At 50.8% G+C, this 18,835-nt stretch overlaps 5 protein-coding genes across 5 annotated transcripts; 2 read left to right on the top strand and 3 right to left on the bottom strand.

Annotated features, from left to right (window-relative positions):
* Positions 1 to 793: 793 nt before the first annotated feature.
* Positions 794 to 2,571, top strand: AAFC00_000838 (uncharacterized protein; the record flags this gene model as incomplete). Its single annotated transcript, XM_069347564.1, has 4 exons — positions 794 to 1,160; positions 1,322 to 1,544; positions 1,602 to 2,017; positions 2,078 to 2,571. The coding sequence occupies 4 exons, from the start codon at positions 794 to 796 to the stop codon at positions 2,569 to 2,571; spliced, it is 1,500 nt and encodes a 499-aa protein (XP_069203408.1).
* Positions 2,572 to 3,516: 945 nt separating this feature from the next.
* Positions 3,517 to 7,812, bottom strand: AAFC00_000837 (uncharacterized protein; the record flags this gene model as incomplete). Its single annotated transcript, XM_069347563.1, has 1 exon — positions 3,517 to 7,812. The coding sequence occupies one exon, from the start codon at positions 7,810 to 7,812 to the stop codon at positions 3,517 to 3,519; it is 4,296 nt and encodes a 1,431-aa protein (XP_069203407.1).
* Positions 7,813 to 9,900: 2,088 nt separating this feature from the next.
* On the bottom strand, positions 9,901 to 11,332 carry AAFC00_000836 (uncharacterized protein; the record flags this gene model as incomplete). Its single annotated transcript, XM_069347562.1, has 4 exons — positions 9,901 to 10,593; positions 10,649 to 10,927; positions 11,032 to 11,063; positions 11,125 to 11,332. 4 exons carry the CDS (start codon positions 11,330 to 11,332, stop codon positions 9,901 to 9,903), a joined length of 1,212 nt encoding a protein of 403 aa, XP_069203406.1.
* A 1,098-nt stretch (positions 11,333 to 12,430) lies between these two features.
* Positions 12,431 to 14,101, bottom strand: AAFC00_000835 (uncharacterized protein; the record flags this gene model as incomplete). The annotated part of the gene is made up of 2 exons (XM_069347561.1): positions 12,431 to 13,670; positions 13,725 to 14,101. The coding sequence occupies 2 exons, from the start codon at positions 14,099 to 14,101 to the stop codon at positions 12,431 to 12,433; spliced, it is 1,617 nt and encodes a 538-aa protein (XP_069203405.1).
* Positions 14,102 to 16,872: 2,771 nt separating this feature from the next.
* On the top strand, positions 16,873 to 18,612 carry AAFC00_000834 (uncharacterized protein; the record flags this gene model as incomplete). The annotated part of the gene is made up of 1 exon (XM_069347560.1): positions 16,873 to 18,612. The coding sequence occupies one exon, from the start codon at positions 16,873 to 16,875 to the stop codon at positions 18,610 to 18,612; it is 1,740 nt and encodes a 579-aa protein (XP_069203404.1).
* Between the last annotated feature and the right edge of the window lie 223 nt (positions 18,613 to 18,835).

Genomic DNA, 18,835 nt, shown 5'->3' with positions numbered 1-18,835 from the left:
GCTTACGTACCTCTAAGAGATAGACTGTTAGATAGCCTATAAAAATGGCAGTGATAGCAGCTGTCGTCGCGAAAAACCACCAATCGTGGCTATGTATACGGTCTATCACATAGACCAACATAGCACGAGGACAAAGTCAGACTTGCGCCTGAGGGGTTCGCTCTTGTTATCTTATATGCAACGACTAGCAGCTAAACACTGGTTGAGGGTCCTGTCACTATCGTAACGGCCGAACATGCTTCGGATCTTCCACCGGAAAGCAAAATTTGTACTGCATGTACCTTCTGTCTTACAATTTAGGTCGTAACGACTGCCCGAAGCGTAGCACATCCGTATACCTTACTCTCTGCGACCCCTCAACACATCTCCATGTCTCAAACGAAGCCAGAGGGCAACATCTAAATGGGGAAAGATGCCTCGGATGGCGCCTTTAGCGTTGCCGACCAATGAAGCTTGGCGAAACACCTTAATTGAGGTGTTGATCTGACCCCAAGTTTTGAGGGAGGAAACGTCATGACAATGGGGATGCACATATTTAGGTTTTGGAGAAACACGGTAGGTCGGAAGGTCTTGCAATCCCAGCTCATGATTATGCGCGAGTTTCCTCTCTGTCCTATATTGGACGTCTTGCAAGTAGTTGGAGTAAGCATTATTATTTACACTTCAAGGAAAGAGCGACCAGGACACGCACTATCGTGATCTGTAACGCTTTTGTCTTACAGAAGATCGCCCGCTCACACGAAACAACCCTCGTCGCTCTCTGAAGACCTTCCACTCCTTTCAACATAGCAGAATGGTTTGGGAACAGATTGAGGCTACTCCGGCCCATTTGACCTATTTGCTGTTAGCCTCTTTTCTTTTGTTATACACTCTCTTTGCTAGATTCATTCGGAACCGCCTCCACCTCTCTGAGCCGCCATTGGCGCTCCTTGTTGGTATAATTCTCGGTCCAGTTGCCCTTGGGTGGCTGAATCCCAATTCTTGTAAAGCGCAAGGCTGTGATGATCAACCTGGAAATATCGTCGGAGGGTGGGGATGGGGTGATGACATCCTGATGGAGATCACCAGAGTAATCCTTGGTATACAGGTGTTCACCATCGGTGTCGAGCTCCCCAAGTTTTATGCCGCCAGACATTGGAGAAGTGTGGGCATGCTGCTCGGTGAGTTCGAATCCAATACAGAATGATCCTTCTGTTGTAGCTCGGATAGAGGATATGCTGGCTAGGTGTCTCATCTCAAAGCATTCTCTCCACCTATTTTGAATCTTCCCTCAGTGTTCGAATACTGGATGAAGATCATGGCCTATACTGACATACTGCAGGTCCTGTCATGGTCTTCGGCTGGCTCATCAGTGCTGCATTCATCGTTCTGATTTTTCGAACAAGTTTCACTACTTCACTCATTATAGCTGCATGCCTCACTCCGACTGACCCCGTACTCTCTTCTTCTATCCTCTCCAACAGTCAATTCAGTACACGAGTTCCGAAAAGAATCAAGGACATGCTTTCTGCCGAGTCTGGCTGCAATGACGGCATATCATTCCCGTATGATACTACTCATCTCGTCTAGTGAGAGCCGATTGTGCTGACATTGGATTACAGTTTCCTGTACGCTGGACTTTTCGCACTGATTAAGCCTACTGCAGGCGAAGCTCTGAAGAACTATTTCTTGATAACCGTGCTTTGGCAAGTTGCGTTTGGTATAAGCATCGGTGTAATCATCGGAACTGCTTTCAACCGCCTTCTTCGCATTGCGGAGAGAAACGCGTATGTTGACCAACCTGGCTTCATTGCATTCTACCTTCTCCTAGCTGTTCTCAGTGTAGGGGTAGGTAGTACGCTCGGTACTGACGACTTTCTCGTTGCTTTCGGTGCAGGATATGGGTTTGCTCGGGATGGTTGGTTCAGGAAGAAGACCAAAGAAGCACATCTTCCTGCAATTGTCGACCTGTTGCTCAATTCGAGTCTATTCATTTACCTTGGTACCATCATCCCCTGGGACGCTTTCTATCCGTCGGGTACGTACTACCAAGCCCCATTGATCTGCCATGTGGCTATACTTACTGACTGCACCTCAGACATCACTTCTGAGATCACTCCAGCCAAGCTTTTTGCCTTTGCAGTTTTGGTCCTGCTTTTTCGACGCATACCTGCCATATTATTGCTCTACCATTGGATCCCAGATATTCGTACTTTTCGGGAGGCCATGTTCTGCGGCCACTTCGGACCGATGGGTCTTGGAGGTCTATTCCTCGCCATCGAGGGCAGAGCGATGCTCGAGACTGGCTCAGCCGAGCCATTACCCCATCCGCCGGTGTTTTCACCCCCGTATGCTTCGCGTGAGAGAGCCACAGAGCTGATCTGGCCAATCGTTTGCTTCGTGGTTATGTGCAGCACTTTCGTTCACGGTCTCAGCGTTCTGGCTCTCAGCTTAGGCAGCCACTTCCGGCGCAAGGAGGAAGATCGTGCGCCACTCCTCGCCGCTGAAACCGAGCCTCTCACTGGCATGGTACATGATGATGGCAATGGCGAGAGTGAACCCGAGACCGCGACAGAAGATGAATCGGCCTAGGAGTCCGACGACGATGAGTCAAGCAGCGGCAGCTCACAAGTCACTTCGGTGCCGTCTCGAGGGCAGGGTGCACCAAGCACGAGTTTCTTCTCCAGGTGGCAGTATCATACTAGCTCTCTTTGGCCGACAGACGTGTGGGCGAGAAGGTATCAACCAGAGGCGAACATGCCAAGGGGACCACGAACCCATGAGATACCAGACTCTGTCTCCTGATGGCGGCATTTCTCTTTCAGCGTCTTGTCTGACAAGTTTGATCTACCCAGAGGCGAGAGTTGTCTAGTCATACCTCACACGAGAGGGATATCAGGTCGGTCTTGATAACACCCTGTCCTTAACATCCTAGGCATCTGTCGATCATGCATAGTTTCGAAGACTCGGTCAATTGATATGCTAGAATTGGTAGTAGAGGGGATAGATCAGGGGATGCAGCAGATGCGGCTTTTATGAATTTGGCCTACAGCGAGCACTGGAAGGAATATCAAAGCTTTGTGGGGTATGACACGGTTCGTTCGTCTGAACGGACTCTGTACAGAGAATTGGGGGACGAAAGAATGGATTAGCGCAATTGCCGTTGCATGTTCAATAATACAGAACCGTATCCGAAGTTGTCACTCCAAGTCGAGTCGGAAGCTGAGGTGTTCTGAAGTATTTTGTCGCAGTAGACTCTAAAGAAACTACAGCACACCAGCACTTGACAACAAAACCGAAGAGTCGAGGACTGTAAAAGAAGAGGTATAAAAGTGTAGATGGCTTTGATAAATATAAAAGTCTTCTGGAAATATGTACGAACTAATTCCCTCAACCACGAGTACTCATAAAATTATCGACATGTATTTTGTCAGAGCAAAAGGGGCTACTCCAACCAAGCAAACAGTAAAATAAAACGACATTCCCTTTCTTTTCTCTACAGAGTGTTCATGTTGCAGAAACTTCAGTTCTTCTTCTCTACTCAGCCTTCTTAGAGGCCTTAGTCCTGAGCTTCATGAGCAAGTACACCAACGAATACGAAGAAATGGCGAAAATGACACAGATAGCCGCGTCCCTCCAGCCAAAGTAGTAGTCGTTGAGGTTGATCGTGTACAAGTAATCAGATCCGACTCTGTACTGACAGACCTCGCAGCCGGACGTGGCGTCTGGGTTCAGCAGGTTCGTGCGCGAGCCGAGGCCGCGCATGTAGTCTGCGAGGTAGGCGGAGCAGGACTGGCCTGCGGGCGGGTCGAAGATGGCGAGCTCGGCTCTGCGGCAGTTGACTTCTGCGTCGAAGCCTGTGAAGACCAGCAGGGAGCCCATGAGGTAGTTGAACGGGTTCAGGTAGTAGATCCAGTAGCGCCAGAAGCTCTGGATTTGGGCGTAGGGCACGAGGACACCGCAGAAGGAGACGAGGGTTCCGATGATCAGGGGGTTCACGAGCGATGCGAAGGTGGCGTTGGGCGCGTATGCTGCGATGAATTGGCCGATTCCGGTGTAGATGAACTCGTACATCAGCATGACGAAGAAGACGGCACCGGCCTTGTTGCTGTCGCCTGGTAGGCCGGCGGTGTAGTAGAAGCAGAGGAAGTAGAAGACGGCGCAGATGACTAGGTACGGGAGTTCTGACACGATGAGACCGGTCACAAAGGGTGCCCAGTGATACATCTTGGATTTCTTCTCACGCGTTTCGTAAATATCACGGCGCTCGATGAAGAGCGGTTGCAGTTGTGCCATGACACCTGGTGCGACGAAGATGAAATTGAAGAGGGCGAAAAGACGGAGCTGGAGGCCGGCTACACTGTCGCCGATCATCCAGAAAGTGAAACCGTTGAACAGTGCTGTACCGATATGCAGAGCGAATTTGTTGTTGGTGTAGTCGATGTTGCGGAAGAGAGATCGGTTCATGCGTTGGGTAACAAGACGGATTTGCTGCCCATAGGGAGCCGCAAATTCGAAGCCGTCATCCTTGGTGCCGGGTTCTTTACCTGCTGCATCCTTGACCATGGCGTCGAGCTCCTCGATCATCTTGGCTGATTCGGGAGATTCCAGCCATACTTTGTTCCAATCGCGACCCTGCGACAGTGAGCCTGACACGACATCAATCATGTGTTCTGCGGGGTTGACGTGGTCGGGGCAAGCGGCATCGTAACGCTTGAAGTATTCCTTGATCGTCCTGGCCTTCTCACCGATGTCACCGAAGTACACGGTCTTGCCACCACGACTGAGAAGAAGTAGAGTGTCGAATTGTGCAAATAGTTGTGCAGACGGTTGATGAATGGTGACCAGAACAGCCTGGCCGACGTCTGCGAGCTTGCGGAGGAATCTAACGGTGTTAAAAGCAGCTTGACCGTCAAGGCCAGAGGTAGGTTCGTCAAGGAAGATCAAGATGGATGGCTTGGAGACAAGCTCGACACCAATGGTAAGACGTTTGCGTTGCTCCACGGACAGACCAGCGCCGACTCTTCCAATCAGTACGTGCTCGATGTCTTGCATCTCAAGAAGGTTGATGATAGTATCGACATAGGCCAGCTTCTCTTCACGCGGAACATTACGATCCTGACGGAGCAGAGCGGAGAACTCAAGAGCCTCTCTAACAGTAGCCATGGGCTCGTGAACGTCAAGCTGCTCACAGTAACCTGCAGAACGCTGGAACGACACCGCGAGAGGACGACCGTCGACGAGGATCTCACCATGAATGGTACCATCGGTCTTGCGCTGGGCCAAGACGTCGAGAAGAGTAGTTTTACCTGCACCAGATGATCCCATCAGAGCACCCAGCATTCCGGGTTTGACGTAACCCTGAACATTGTCCAGCAAGACTCTGTCACCCGACGGCGTCTTCACTGTATATGTGAGATTTCTCCATGTGAAAATACTGGTGTTGCGAACGAGCTGGCTGCCGACTTTGTCGTCTTCGGTCTGTCCATCCGACTTCTCATTCACGGTAGTCTCGGCACTGCCGACTGAGGTCCCTGTGTCTCCACGATTCTCTTCGTCGGCCATCAGATGCTTTGTGTGTTTCTGGTTCTCACGAGGGATGACGAGGAAACCACTGTTACCAGCGCTCTCGCCCCAACGCAGAGTGAAGAAAATGGTGAGGAAGATGAACAAGAACCACCAGGCGAAGAGGATACCGACGTTGCGCCAGATGTGCGAGGAGCTGTACGACAAGCTGTGAAGATATTGTTCACCAGTCACGAAGTTTGCGCCTTCTGCCGCACCACCGACACCAGCACAAGCTTGGTTGTTTGTCATGCCGACGTATCCAGGGCCATTGGGGATCAAATTGTTGTTCACGCAAGGAATGATTTGATTCTTGAACTCGTTTCCAAGTAGAGCTTCGAATCCGTACGCCATGGGATCGATCCAATAGATCCACACAAACCAGGGATGCATCGACGGCTTGGGGATTTCGTAACCGATGTATGTGACAAGAGCCGAAACCAAGAATCCAGAGACTTTTGATGCGGCGTCGAATGTCGGGAAGGCGGCACCACAGGCTCTGAATAGAGCTGTCATGACGAAAGTGGACAAATATAAGATGAACCAGTAGGTAAAGAAAGCTCCAGCGGTAACTTTGAGTCCTACCATGAAGTAAAGGATGACTGAGAAAGTACTGATCTGGAATAGTAAAATGGGTACATCGGTGGCAATCTGAGCGATGCAGAAAGCGGCTGGGTTGTAGAAGGCAAAGGCTTTGTGTTTGGCAAGGATAGGGCGCCCGAAGAAGGAATCAGTGACTTCAGACATGGCGAGCAGGGCGTTGAATAGCAGAGAAAAGAATAGAGCTCCGCCTTTGATGAAAAGTCCAGAGGAGTTGTCGGGAGCATTGTAGAAGAGGGAGCCAGCAATCAAAGCCTGTACGATAGTCGAGCCTTGCTTGATGAAGAAGGTTTGTTTATCTCCCCAAAGGATCTGGTATTGACGAGTCACACAGGCTTTGACCTGATTGTAGAAGGAGACTGTGAATGGTGATTTCTTGCCCAGACTGTTGGCCTTGTCCATTTGGGTGGCCTCCACGAACTCTTTTGTCCAGACTCTCGCCGCTTCGGAATGCGGGAATTTCAATTCTTTGGCCATCTTTTCCCTCATCTCGGACTTCTCATAGCAATCTTTGATTGCGTCTGCGGTTCTGGGAAAGCGTGGCTCGAATCCCTCACGAATCTTCCTCTCAGTGGGCACAACAACACCAGTGAGGAAATCAGCCACGTTGGCAGAGTCATCGCAGACGAAACCGAGCTCTTCCATGTACTTTCTGGCCTTTGACCGTGGACCGTAGTACAGCTGCTTGCCTTGATCCAAGACCAAGACTTTGTCGAAGAGATCGAAAATACCATTACCGGCTTGATACAGAGTGACGATCGAAGCCAGACCGAGCTTGTCGGTCATGGCTCTGATAGCGCGGGTGTACTCCAAAGCTGTAGAGGCATCGAGACCTCGGGTGGAGTTGTCCCAGCAGTAAACACTGGCCTGGGCAGTAAGTGTCTCGATAATGGAGACTCTCTTCCGCTCACCTCCGGAAACACCGCGGACGTACTCGTTGCCGACCTTGGTGTCTGCTGTGTGTGCTATGCCCATTGATCTCAGAAGGAAGTCCTTCATGTGCAGACGATACTCTTCCCGGCCAGTTGCTCCTTCCGGAAGATTGTCCGGTAGCTTCAGTCTTGTGGCAAAGTCCATTGTGTTGCCTACGGTGAGGGTGGGGAAGAACAATTCCTCTTCCGTGTTCATGGCAATCTGGCCACGGAACGGCTTGGCCTCCTCGTGGGTCATGGATCCGAAGTGGAGATCTCCGTTGATCTCGGAAAAGCCTTTCCTTCTGTTTGACAGCACCTTGAGAAGCGATGTGCAGCCAGCGCCGGGACGACCTAGGACCAGAAGCATCTCGCCGGGCTTGACACAGCCAAAGCTGGAGTCAACGATTGTCTTTAATGGAGCCGGTTGCCGTGACTCCTTGACCTTCTGAGGGATATTGAATTGACTGAAGGCATTCTCGTTAAATGCTGCATCAGCACCGACACCCTTGATGGTGAGGTCGCTCCATGTGACTCCTAACCGGCGACCTTCTGCCTTGTCTGCCTCGGAATATCGTTTGACTTCGGGCATCAGTGTCCAGTCCTCGGCTTTGCTGATGGGTTCATCTACAGACGAGGCGTCATCTTCGCTGCCGATTGTTGTCCTGGAAAACGTGCGCGAGATTGTGCGGAAGATCTCGTCTCCATGACCTTGTGCAACGGCGAACCCGAATTGGCCTGAGCCAGTGGTGGCCATTGTCTGTGTCTGATCGGACCTTGGTCGGATTAACAATGGTACCTTATTGCTATAACAAAGCGGGGTCCAGATGCCGCTCTATGGTTATAGAGGGTGGAGTCGATGAACACTGGGATACTTCTGGAAACACAGTGGAGGGAAGAATATAATATATTGTTCAGGGATATGATGATAGGAAAAACAAACGAGCGAACCAGACTCGGCCATTGGCGCCTACATATGTATTTCAATCTTACTAGTACAACAAACAACCTTTGCTCAATATCATAACGTCTTCTCGGTCGGCGGATGTGAATAGATTCCAGAGTCCTTGAGACATTTCTACTCTAACGCTACTCTCCACGCCTCCTAACCGCAAGTGGAAAGGTCCTTGTGTCCTGTCGACACATCGTAGACGGAGAGCGGTGACTCTGCTCTCCGAGCCAATCACGCTCGTAGAACTCGTGGCCAGGGCGAGAGGGCTGCTCCGGGCAAATGAGCAAAATATGTTGAGGAAGGGCTCGCGCCATGTTCGTATTGTGCCGGTGCTTCCCGGATCGGTGGTTTTTATCAGACCCCGAGCTGCTTAGCCTGCTTACGGATCTTGGGCCCCCTAAGATGCCCTTCCGTCCTGTAGATCGATTCGCAAACCAATCTATGGAAGGCACGGCGTACGTACTACATGTCACCCGAAGCAGGCCGTGCACAGTGTGAGAGAGGACAGAGCAATGTCGGATCTTACGACGACATCCTCCGGCGATGGTCTGTCATTCTTCGTAGCTCCCAAGACTCACAGCCTTATATACTGTAACCTCGTCATGCCGTTAACCTTGAGGAATTTTCTCTATTTATCTATCCATAACTTTACGGACCGCAGGCATCAGAACCTACTGATATCAATTCAACCGCACAAGCAGCGAATACACAGTATTGATATTGTGGCAGATTCGTCATCTCTCGCCTCAGCTGCAAGCTACAGCACCTATGTTCTGTACAACCCGACAACAGAACTGCAAGCACCTAGTGTAGAATAGAATAAGACATCAGATGCTTTTTTATGTTGCACGTCACAGCAAAGCTTGTATACTCGCCTCTCGCGGTTGACAATTTGATCCGGAAAGTGACCGTGCCCGCAGTTACAGCTTGCCCGACCTAATACGAGGCTCAATGACAATTGTGAAAACAGATTGCGCTCGAAAATCGAAGCACGATTCGACTCTCCAGATCTCGCCCTTTCGTATGACCTTATAGCACATCATTTGACCTATTGTGACGTGTGCTATACTTATGTAAAGTTGTAGGAACGACATAGACAAAACGGAGTAGTCTTGGCTTGATCCCGGATTAGACTGTTAACCGCGAGCCGCATATGTATGCGTGATGCTTGTTCCAGCCAGTCCCATGTGGAGAATTTGAGGCAGGTACCTCAAGGTACAAGCCCAGGACGTCATACCGTGCCTTGGAGTTTTTCCAAGTGCAAGTGTCCGTAGGGCGACCCTGTCTATTATGTCCATCGTTGAACCAAAGCATCTGGCCATACCCTTGCGGAGCAGGCAGCCGAAAGTGGCTGCTCCATCAGTGCCGGATATACAGTAGATATAATTGGGTCTAGATGTGTTTGGGTGGGTATTGCTAAGGCATGCTAATCTGTCTGCAGTCTTTCCATGTTGTGTGATTCTGCCCCATAGAAACTCGTCATGGTGGCCTGTCGGTGTGTCACTAAACCGTGATACTGCTACATCATTCTCCTCGATATTACTTGCAAAGTTCTGGAGATCGTGACTACTGCACAAATACATGGCAAACATTCAAATGTGTCAAAAAGGAAGGAGGTCTTCTCGATTAGATCTGTACCGATGAGCGCCCTAAATTCTACACAGACTTTGAGAAGCCGAATCCCAGCGCATCCGTTTCCTATACAATGAAAATGAAACCTTGTCTTTTTGTTGTGCATCATCGTCATCCAGCCCTCGATATGAGTCAATCACATCGCAGCACGCGGCTCGTCCCCTGTGGTCATCACATCTTCCATTTTACACAGCCAAAAAGACCGGTCAGTCGCAGGACTGATCTCTTCAACTTTCTTCACCAAAGAACCTCGAGCAACGCTTAGTTGTTCTCGGGTCTCAAGCTGCGGACAGCCTTGCCGGCTCTCCAGATCTCGAGGTTGCGGATCTCGTCAAGCTCCTCCTCGAACTTGGCACGGTAATCGGGCTGGGAAGCGTACTCGAGAGTGCGGCGAGTCTCCTCACCGGTCTGGACGGAGGTGTAGAGGTCGTCAAAGACGGGCTTGAGGGCCTCCTTGAAGCGGACGCTCCAGTCGATGGCACCACGACGGGCGGTGGTGGAGCAAGCATCGTACATGTAGTCCATGCCGTGGGCACCGATGAGAGGGTAGAGGGACTGGGTGGCCTCCTCGACCGTCTCGTTGAAGGCCTCAGATGGAGAGTGACCGCGCTCGCGGAGGACCTCGTACTGGGCGAGGAACATACCGTGGATACCACCCATGAGGCAGCCACGCTCACCGTAAAGGTCAGAGTAGACCTCCTTCTCGAAGGTGGTCTTGTAGAGGTAGCCGGAGCCGACGGCAACACCGAGAGCAACAGCCTTCTCCTCGGCCTTGCCGGTCACGTCCTGGAAGATGGCGACGGAGGAGTTGATACCACGGCCCTCCTTGAAGAGAGTGCGGACGGTACGGCCGGAACCCTTGGGGGCAACGAGGATGACATCAATGTCGGTGGGGACCTCGACCTTGGTCTGGTCCTTGAAGACGGGGGAGAAACCGTGAGAGAAGTAGAGAGTCTAGTCAGGGTTTAGTAAAGACGGCCAATGACTCATCCCTTTTGTAAACACGTACCTTGCCCTTGGTGAGCATGGGCTTGATGTGAGGCCAGGTCTCGGACTGGGCAGCGTCGGAGAGGAGGTTCATGATGATGGTACCCTTGCTGATGGCCTCATCAATGTCGAAGAGGTTCTTGCCCTCAACCCAGCCGTCTTGCTGGGCCTCCTTCCATGAAGCGCCGCCCTTTCTGACACCAACGATGACGTTGAGGCCATTGTCACGGAGGTTGAGACCCTGGCCGTGACCTTGGGATCCGTAACCGATGAGAGCAAGGGTGTCGTTCTTGAAGTATTCCTACAGAATCAATGTATAAGTTTCACGCTCCTCACAGCCACGTGTTTTGTAAGCACATAAGCCAGCCAAAACTGGATCTGTAGCTTTCTTTACAGCAAACGTACAAGAAGACGGTCCTTGGGCCAATCAGCGCGCTCTGTAGGTCAAAGTCAGCTCCAACATGCTCTAAACAGCTCCGGGAAACACAATCAACCCACCGAAAACCTGCTCCTCGTGACCAGCGAAGTTGACGGTCTTGACACCGCGAGCCTGCTGAGCAGCGAAAGCAGCTCTGGGCACCTGCTTAGCAGCAGTCTGTCTGACGGCGTTGAGGGCGGCAGTGAGGTAAGTGCGCTGTTGCATGGCAGGGCGCGAGGCCTGCTTCAATGCGCGCACGGCGGCGCGAGTAGCGGTTCTGGAAGACATGGTTGATGTGGTATATGGGTATCAATGGAAAAGAGATGGAATGGGAAAAGGCCACTGTGACTCGTTGTACTTGTTCCTCGAGCTCGTGAGAAAAAGTCTACCGACATCGGCCTAATACCGGGGTTGTGTGGCCAGAACGACTAATATCTCCGTGCGCACACGCCAAGATTTCGCACGACAACCGGAGACGAAAGGGCAAAAGACGTTCTGATTCCTTCGGATATCATTGGTGCTGACCACTGGACAAACCCCATGAAGTTGTCCCCTCATATTAGAAAGTATGACTCAACGGGGCACGCAAGTTGTTGAGGCGGCTGCTGTATGCTGCTTCGCTGCTTGCGTTGCCTGTGACCGAGCATCATGTCCCAAAGCAATCTGAAACAATCGTCTCAGAAGGCAAGGTTTCTATTGGGACGTAGCTAGCTATTATGATAGATAGTCCACCACCGTCGTCTATATATGCAACCAACAACTTCACATGTGATCCAACCAAGAAAGCTGTTTCTCTGTTGGGTAAAGGTAAGTCTCCAGCTTTGCAACAAGAGTCTGAGCTATCACGGCAGCTCCACATGCTGCGGGTAACACCGTCTAAATTTGCATGTCTTAGAGCATACACTATAGGTTGCCTGAATGTTCAGCACTTCACCAACCATGATCACCTCGCAAGTCCATAATTTTTGGCAAGCAGTGAGAGTACAATATAACGAAAGCATGACTCGAGATATGCTACAAGTATACTGTGAGCTGTCTACGGCACAGGAAAGACTAATGACGGTTTATGATCTCGGATGATCCGGAGAAACGCCTATCTTAGAGCAGCAACCTCGAGCTTTGTCTTTACGCAAATTGTACCTCCATGTCTCTATTGTACCCCATTTCACGGCCCGAGGTCGGCTACAGTTGTGTAGAGTAGGTTTTTATCTCGTCCACAATCGGCTGAGAGAGAGATATGATTGCGAACACATAAGGTATGATGCATACTGTCCTTAAATTAAAATATCCTTGAATAACATGTGTGTCCGAAAATCCATTCGCGAGAAGCCTTCGCTAGGCCTTGTGTGCTTAATATATGCAGTCTGTGATGTGTGATAGCAAGCCTCACCAACAACCTCCATAACCAATCACACCCACCAGCTTTTCCGTCCTGATCAGCCATTGTCTCGTAGCCAGAATCGTGACGAATACAATCAGCCAATTCTTCGCACCTCCCACAAATAGCTTCCCGAATAGAGCGAGCAGTTTTGTGAAGATATTGGCCCGTACATTGCCTGAGCGATCAAAGTTCGGCTTGTTCTCATTTGCCGTTTTGTACAGCTTCATTTTGCCGGCATACGGTGGGTAGCGTATAGACATCAGGGTCTCAGCCCAAGAGGGTGTGTATGTAATTGCTCTGCGATGCGAGAAGCAATCGAAGCTGGCTTTCCCGCGATAGCTGCCTTGCCCACTACCTCCAACTCCACCAAACTCTAGTGTAGCTATAGAGCCGTGGATGAACCCATCGTTGACGCTCGCACCACCGGACCGAGTACCAGTGAGGATCTTTGCTGTATCGGCGGAGCTGCCAAAAGCGTAGACTCCTAATGGAGTACTGTCTATGTCATTCGCAATCCGGAGCGCTTCATCAAGGTCCTTGACGGGTAAGATGGGCATCACGGGACCAAAGGATTCTTCGGCTAGCAAAGGGTCCGAGGGCGACGACACTTCGACGACCGTGAGCTCGAAGAACCTTGTCGCGGCATCCATCGTGCCTCCACTGATGATTTTACCCGAGGAAGAGTCGAGCATCTTTTTCAATCGCTGGAATTGGCGGTCGTTGACTATGCGTGAGAAGTCATCGCTTTCCTTTATGCCTTTGGGATAAAACTCGGCGATTGCTGACTTTAGCTCTGCAATGAAGAACGGCATAATCTCTTGATCGACGAGGACATAGTTTTGGCTGACACATACTTGACCAGCATTATGGGCCTTGCCCCAGAGTAAGCGACGTGCTGCAATGCGCGGATCAGCATTTTTGGTGACAATTGCAGGGTTTTTGCCCCCGAGTTCCAGAGTCACAGGTGTGAGTGTCTCTGCAGCCTTCTTGGCGATGATTGTTCCTACACTGCCGCCTCCAGTGTAGAAGATCTTGTCCCACTTGCAGTCAAGCAGTGCGGTGGTTCCTGGCACGCCACCTTGAACGACGGTGAAAGCCTCAGGATCTAGACGAGACTCAATAATGCTCTGCATCACAGCAGCACTATGTGGTGCATTCTCTGAAGGCTTGAGTACAGCAGTACAACCTGCTGACATAGCACCGACTAATGGGCCTAACGACAGCTGGATGGGAAAGTTGTAAGTTCTGTAGAACATCAGCAAGATGCAGTGAAATCAATCGAGTGATAGCAATGTTTACCCAACTACCAGAACCGCCCCCAAGGGATCCTTTCGGATCTTCGGTCGCATTGCAGCCATCATGAGGGGGATGTCTGGAGCGACCTCGTCCTTTGCCCATTTTTCAAGGTTATCACATGTGAAAATAATGTCATTCAGAACCCAACCGATCTCACTGATATACGTTTCATAGCGTGACTTTCCAAGATCACGTTTGCATGCTTCGTAGAGCTGTTCCTCATTATCTTTGATGCCCCACCATAGCTTGCGAAGCTGTGTCAAGCGCCATGAGAGCGGACGTGTCTTATGTGAAAGAAAGGTTCTGTTAACAGTTCCATGGATGCCCTTGATGGACTCGACCGGCGTGTAGCTGAGTGACGGAATCTCCGTTTCAGCCATGTTTCTTATTATCTTCGTGGACTGATGGACCTTGATCTAGCAGCGCTGCATGTACTGTAATGGAGTTAGGACCTAGATGAGCTAAGGGAGTCTGGGGGACCAGAAACCAGGGCATCGGATCATGGTTTGATGCATAACCGAGTCGTCCAAAAGCCCTAATGTGGCGCTCGAAATTCCATATGGCTGAGACAATAAACACCACCACTGTGGATCTGATGTGTTAGCCCCGTCACTCCTGCCAAAAGGAACGCTGGTACGGCAAAAATGAGGTCGTACCCGGAATCGAACCGGGATCACGAGAATCAGAATCTCGTGTGCTAACCATTACACCATACAACCTGTTGGCTGTAGGTGAATCTGTCAAGCTGTAATATAAATCTCCAATTGTTCTGCGTTGTCCCCATTTTCTGGCTCAAATTCCTCGATGACTGTCGTTGCCTTAACCATTTCCATTAGGATCGTGATCAGTTCCTTTTATCTATCTTAATCACTTGAACCAATCAAACGATCAAAAGACCGCAGGGCCCGGATGATAATCAGCTCAACACAATTCGACCACATGCATGCTTAAAGTGATACACAAAGTAACTCGAAGATCACTCGAGGCCTTGATCGGTATGGATATTGCTGTATATGATCTAGTGGCAGGGAGAAGCATAAGGTACGAATATTCTAGCATATCCGAATACTCGTGCACAAATCGAATTTTGTGCCGAAGTGATCAATATTAGAAGATGACATACCCATTGGATTGACTGTGGTCAAAAAGTCCGCGGATAATAATTCATGTTCAATCTCTCAAGATCGATTCTGACAAGCTCCCGTAGGATTATTGCGGGCTGGTCTGGGAGTCTTGTGACGATCTTACCGGCATTTTTGGGCATATTGACCTCGATTGTATCAGAACTGCATGCAATTTGCCATATGTTGCTGACGAAAGCCGACGTTTCTTCCGACACATTTTCTCTCAGTGATTAACGAGCACGCTTACTCTGCTAGTTCATGATGCACCTAGATTATGCCATGTCGCGAACAGACGATACGACAGGCCAAGCCCAGCGCCGTTGTCTAGACAGATAAATATCACGCTGAGCTCTCGGTTCCGCGGCGGTGTGGTTGATAGCCTTTGGTAGTTTCATGGAAGACAGGTGCACTGTGGTGCATAGAACAGGCTTCCTGGGAAGGTCTACGCGTACGATTTTCTCGATTCCACACTATGTCTGGTTCGGCGCAGTTTTGCAGACGCCATGTTTAACTTAGGTTCGGCTCGAGTGAACGCAATTACGACAAATGAACTAATCGAAATTAATCAGCAGTAGACAGACAAAGCCGTGTTTGCCCAGTCAGGCTCAACATAGGGTCTGTAATAGACTGGCGGCATACTGCTAACAATGACCTGTACTTTCTTGTATTACTGGTAGTATTCCTGAGGATGAAGCACGGATTGTGTGTCTCAGGTGGTTCGTCGTCATCATGAATTGCCTTATGGTTCCCACTGTGCTTGTGGAGATTCTTCGTTTTCCCGTGAACAGCCCATGTCTCAAACCATCCCCTGCGCACCGCAGCACGAGGTCGGCATCACAACGGATATCACGGCGCTATTGACCCTTTCTCGGTCCTATGCTCAGGGAGATGGAGAGAAGTCTATATCGAACCGAGAGATTAGGGGCCTTCCGAAGTCGTGGCTGGACTCCCCCCATACAAGCCCAGGGTTGTATCGTACGGTTCGAGCTGAACTCTACTCAATTCGTACGAGTCCGCTACCCATGGAGTTCACACGTGTGGTCATGTAAGGTAGGTGGTTCGATCGCGAGCGTCTCATGTGTTGTGCGGTAGGCCCCACGTCGATGCTAGTCAGTCGGGTTGCTGCCAATTCGATCAACGATTATAAGTCTACGTAGGAGTCACTGGAACATGGACATGCTTCTACTGGTGTACAATCATCAGTAGGGCGCCAGTCAGGAAACAAGTCTGCTGAAGGTCTCGGCCTGAAAGAGTGGCATCTTATTCGAAAACCTCTGACAATTGGTCCACGAAGGATGAGTTGGCGGGAGTTTACAGTCCACAATTCAGCGTATGCCAAGATCCGGCCACGTGCGGTACACGAGATGGATCTGCACGGGTGGGTGACGCTTAGGGCGTTAGTCGGTACCTTAATTTCTGAGATCTCATCGTAGATCCTCCAAACAAAAAGGTGATACCTGGTATCTTTGGAAGTGAGCGCGCAAGATCAGAAACATCATCACCGCATTCACGGTCATGTCCTTCACGGAATATTCACGACTATGCAATTCTTCGAGGAGCGGTACACGAGCTCAAATGATGACACACCCAAGTCCAGTATCTTGAAGAACATATCATAGGGCTGGATATAGAAACCAGTGTTAGTGCACCGCGAATAGTCTACAGCCACAGTGGGTGAGAGACGACCACAGTAAGGTTCAAATCTACGAGAAATTGAAGTTGCGCCTTCTAGGTCTATAGGCTGAGACATTAGCCATGATATGCTTCCTGCCACATGGTCGAGTATTGCAAGTCCAGGCCACCAAAGGAAGATCTTGATTGCAGCCATGGTACCCGTGATAAGTATAATAGAGTCGTCATCGTACAACCTCAGCACCTCTTTGCTCCTCAAGCAGCGTAAATTTCTCAATCATAGGGATCAAGAATAACCAGCTATCGAGTCTCTGTAGTCAAATTCGGTTCGTTCTTTCACAGCCAGCCACTATATCATCCTTTTGGTTCGACAACTCCTTTGCTCTCTCATCAACATGCGCGTTATAGCCGCAGTCGCCGCCTGTGCGGCCCTTGCACATGCTCAAGACTTCGATTGGGATGCCATTCTCGGAGCCGACACTGTTCCCACGGCTAGCATTCCCGTTGTCTATGTCACTGCTGCTGGAGCATCGACGACCGCTTCGGCAACTACAGCTTCATACGAAGCGTCATCAATCATTGCTTCCATCTCTTCAGACATAGCCAGCGGGGATGTTGCTTCTGCCAGCTCTGTCCTGGGCAGCGCCGCTACTAGTAGCCCAGCTCTCGAGAAGCGTGCTGCAACGACTTGCGTCCAGCAGCCCGCTGGTGTGGCCGTTCATCCTACTCCCGACACTGCCTCAGCCTTTGCTGGTCTCGAGTACTTCTCCAGCGTTGCGTCTGCAGCTCCTACGCCAACCGGATACTCTCAGACATTCAGCAACCTCAACGGCTCGACTCTAGCGGGCAACTTCTACCTGGGCTACACCCTCATGGAGATTTACGACACCCAGGCGTGCAGCGCAAAGTGTAATGCTATCAACGGCTGTATGGCTGTCAACATCTACTTTGAGCGTGATCCTTCCGTAGACCCTAACGACTCGTCATGCTCGAACCCGTCATCAACTACGCAGATCAAGTGTGTCTTCTGGGGTGGTCCGGTGGATAGCAGCACAGCCAACAACTACGGCCAATGGCGCAACCAGTTTCAGGTCGTCATTGCAGGATCCAACGGCTATGTTAACAACACCATAGTCCCCGCCGCCGGATACAAGACGGCACAGAACCTCGGATCGGCAACCATCAACGCACCCCTTGATTGTTCCAGCAGCGATACGTACATGGGGATGCGCCTCTTCACCGACGGTGTCTTTGACGCCAACAAGTGCGCCGCCCTTTGTTCCGCGACATCTGACTTTGACCGCCAGCACGGTTTCTGGCAAACGTGCCAATTCTTCACCACTTACATGCTCTACAAGAACTCTCAACCTGTAGGCCAGTACTGTGCCATGTACACCAAGTCCTGGGAGGCTTCGTATGCCAAGAACACAGGCTACTGGTACGGAAAGGACCACTACACGATCGGCTACAGCTACGCGTACACGAACGGTACCGACGCAGGATCGTCGCGCTATGCGTGTATCGACTCTTCATGCAACAACGCCGGTGTGGAGTGGTCATACTCGAACATCACCGCCGACACTCAATGGACGTGGTCTCGCGCCGACGCCGGTCTCGACCCGGTCGCATACAAGACTGTCAAGCCCGTGTATAAGAGCACCAGCGACCACGTGGGCGGCTGGTGGTGGTCCTGGAACACGACGACCACGTTCTACGCTGGAACCTCGACGCCACTCAACACGAATGGCGCGGTTTTGAACCACAGAGGCTACTTCTTCGCGCGCGAAGCCGGCAGCTACACGTTCACGATTCCTTCGACCGACGACGTCGCATTCGTCTGGGTTGGTGAGGCGGCATACAGTGGGTACAACGAAGGCAACGCACTGGTGCTTTCGAGTTTTCAGAACTCGAGCGCGGTGTCGGCGACCAAGTACCTCAGCAAGGGCGCATATGTGCCCATCAGAGTCATATACGGCAACCAGGGCGGCGGTCCGGGATCTCTTTACTTTGAGATCAAGAGCCCCAGCGGAGTGGTGTTGCTCAAGAGTGACGGCAGCGCGAGCAAGTATCTGGTGCAGAAGGGATGCGATGCCAGTGTGGCGCCTGCATTTGCTGCTTTTGGCGCTGAGCCGTAGTGCGGTTTGGTCTTGTTTTCGTTTTGCAGATTCCAACATTCCCCAGCGATCTTCTCGCTTTCGTAGCCTGACAGATGTATAGACCTGGACTAGGTGGTTGAACAAAGAGACGTTTGATATACCTTGCACATTCCACGTGCGTCACTGTGCCAGATGGATTACGGGACGAAGACCGGATATGCAAGAGTAAGAGAGATGACAGGGGGATAGAATTCTTCCGTTC

Source organism: Neodothiora populina (genome assembly GCF_041146345.1).
Source record: "Neodothiora populina strain CPC 39397 chromosome Unknown canker_contig_12, whole genome shotgun sequence".
NCBI classification, from domain to species: Eukaryota; Fungi; Ascomycota; class Dothideomycetes; order Dothideales; family Dothioraceae; genus Neodothiora; species Neodothiora populina.
Note: the sequence above shows the minus strand (reverse complement) of the source record. Positions and strands in the feature narration are given on the sequence as shown.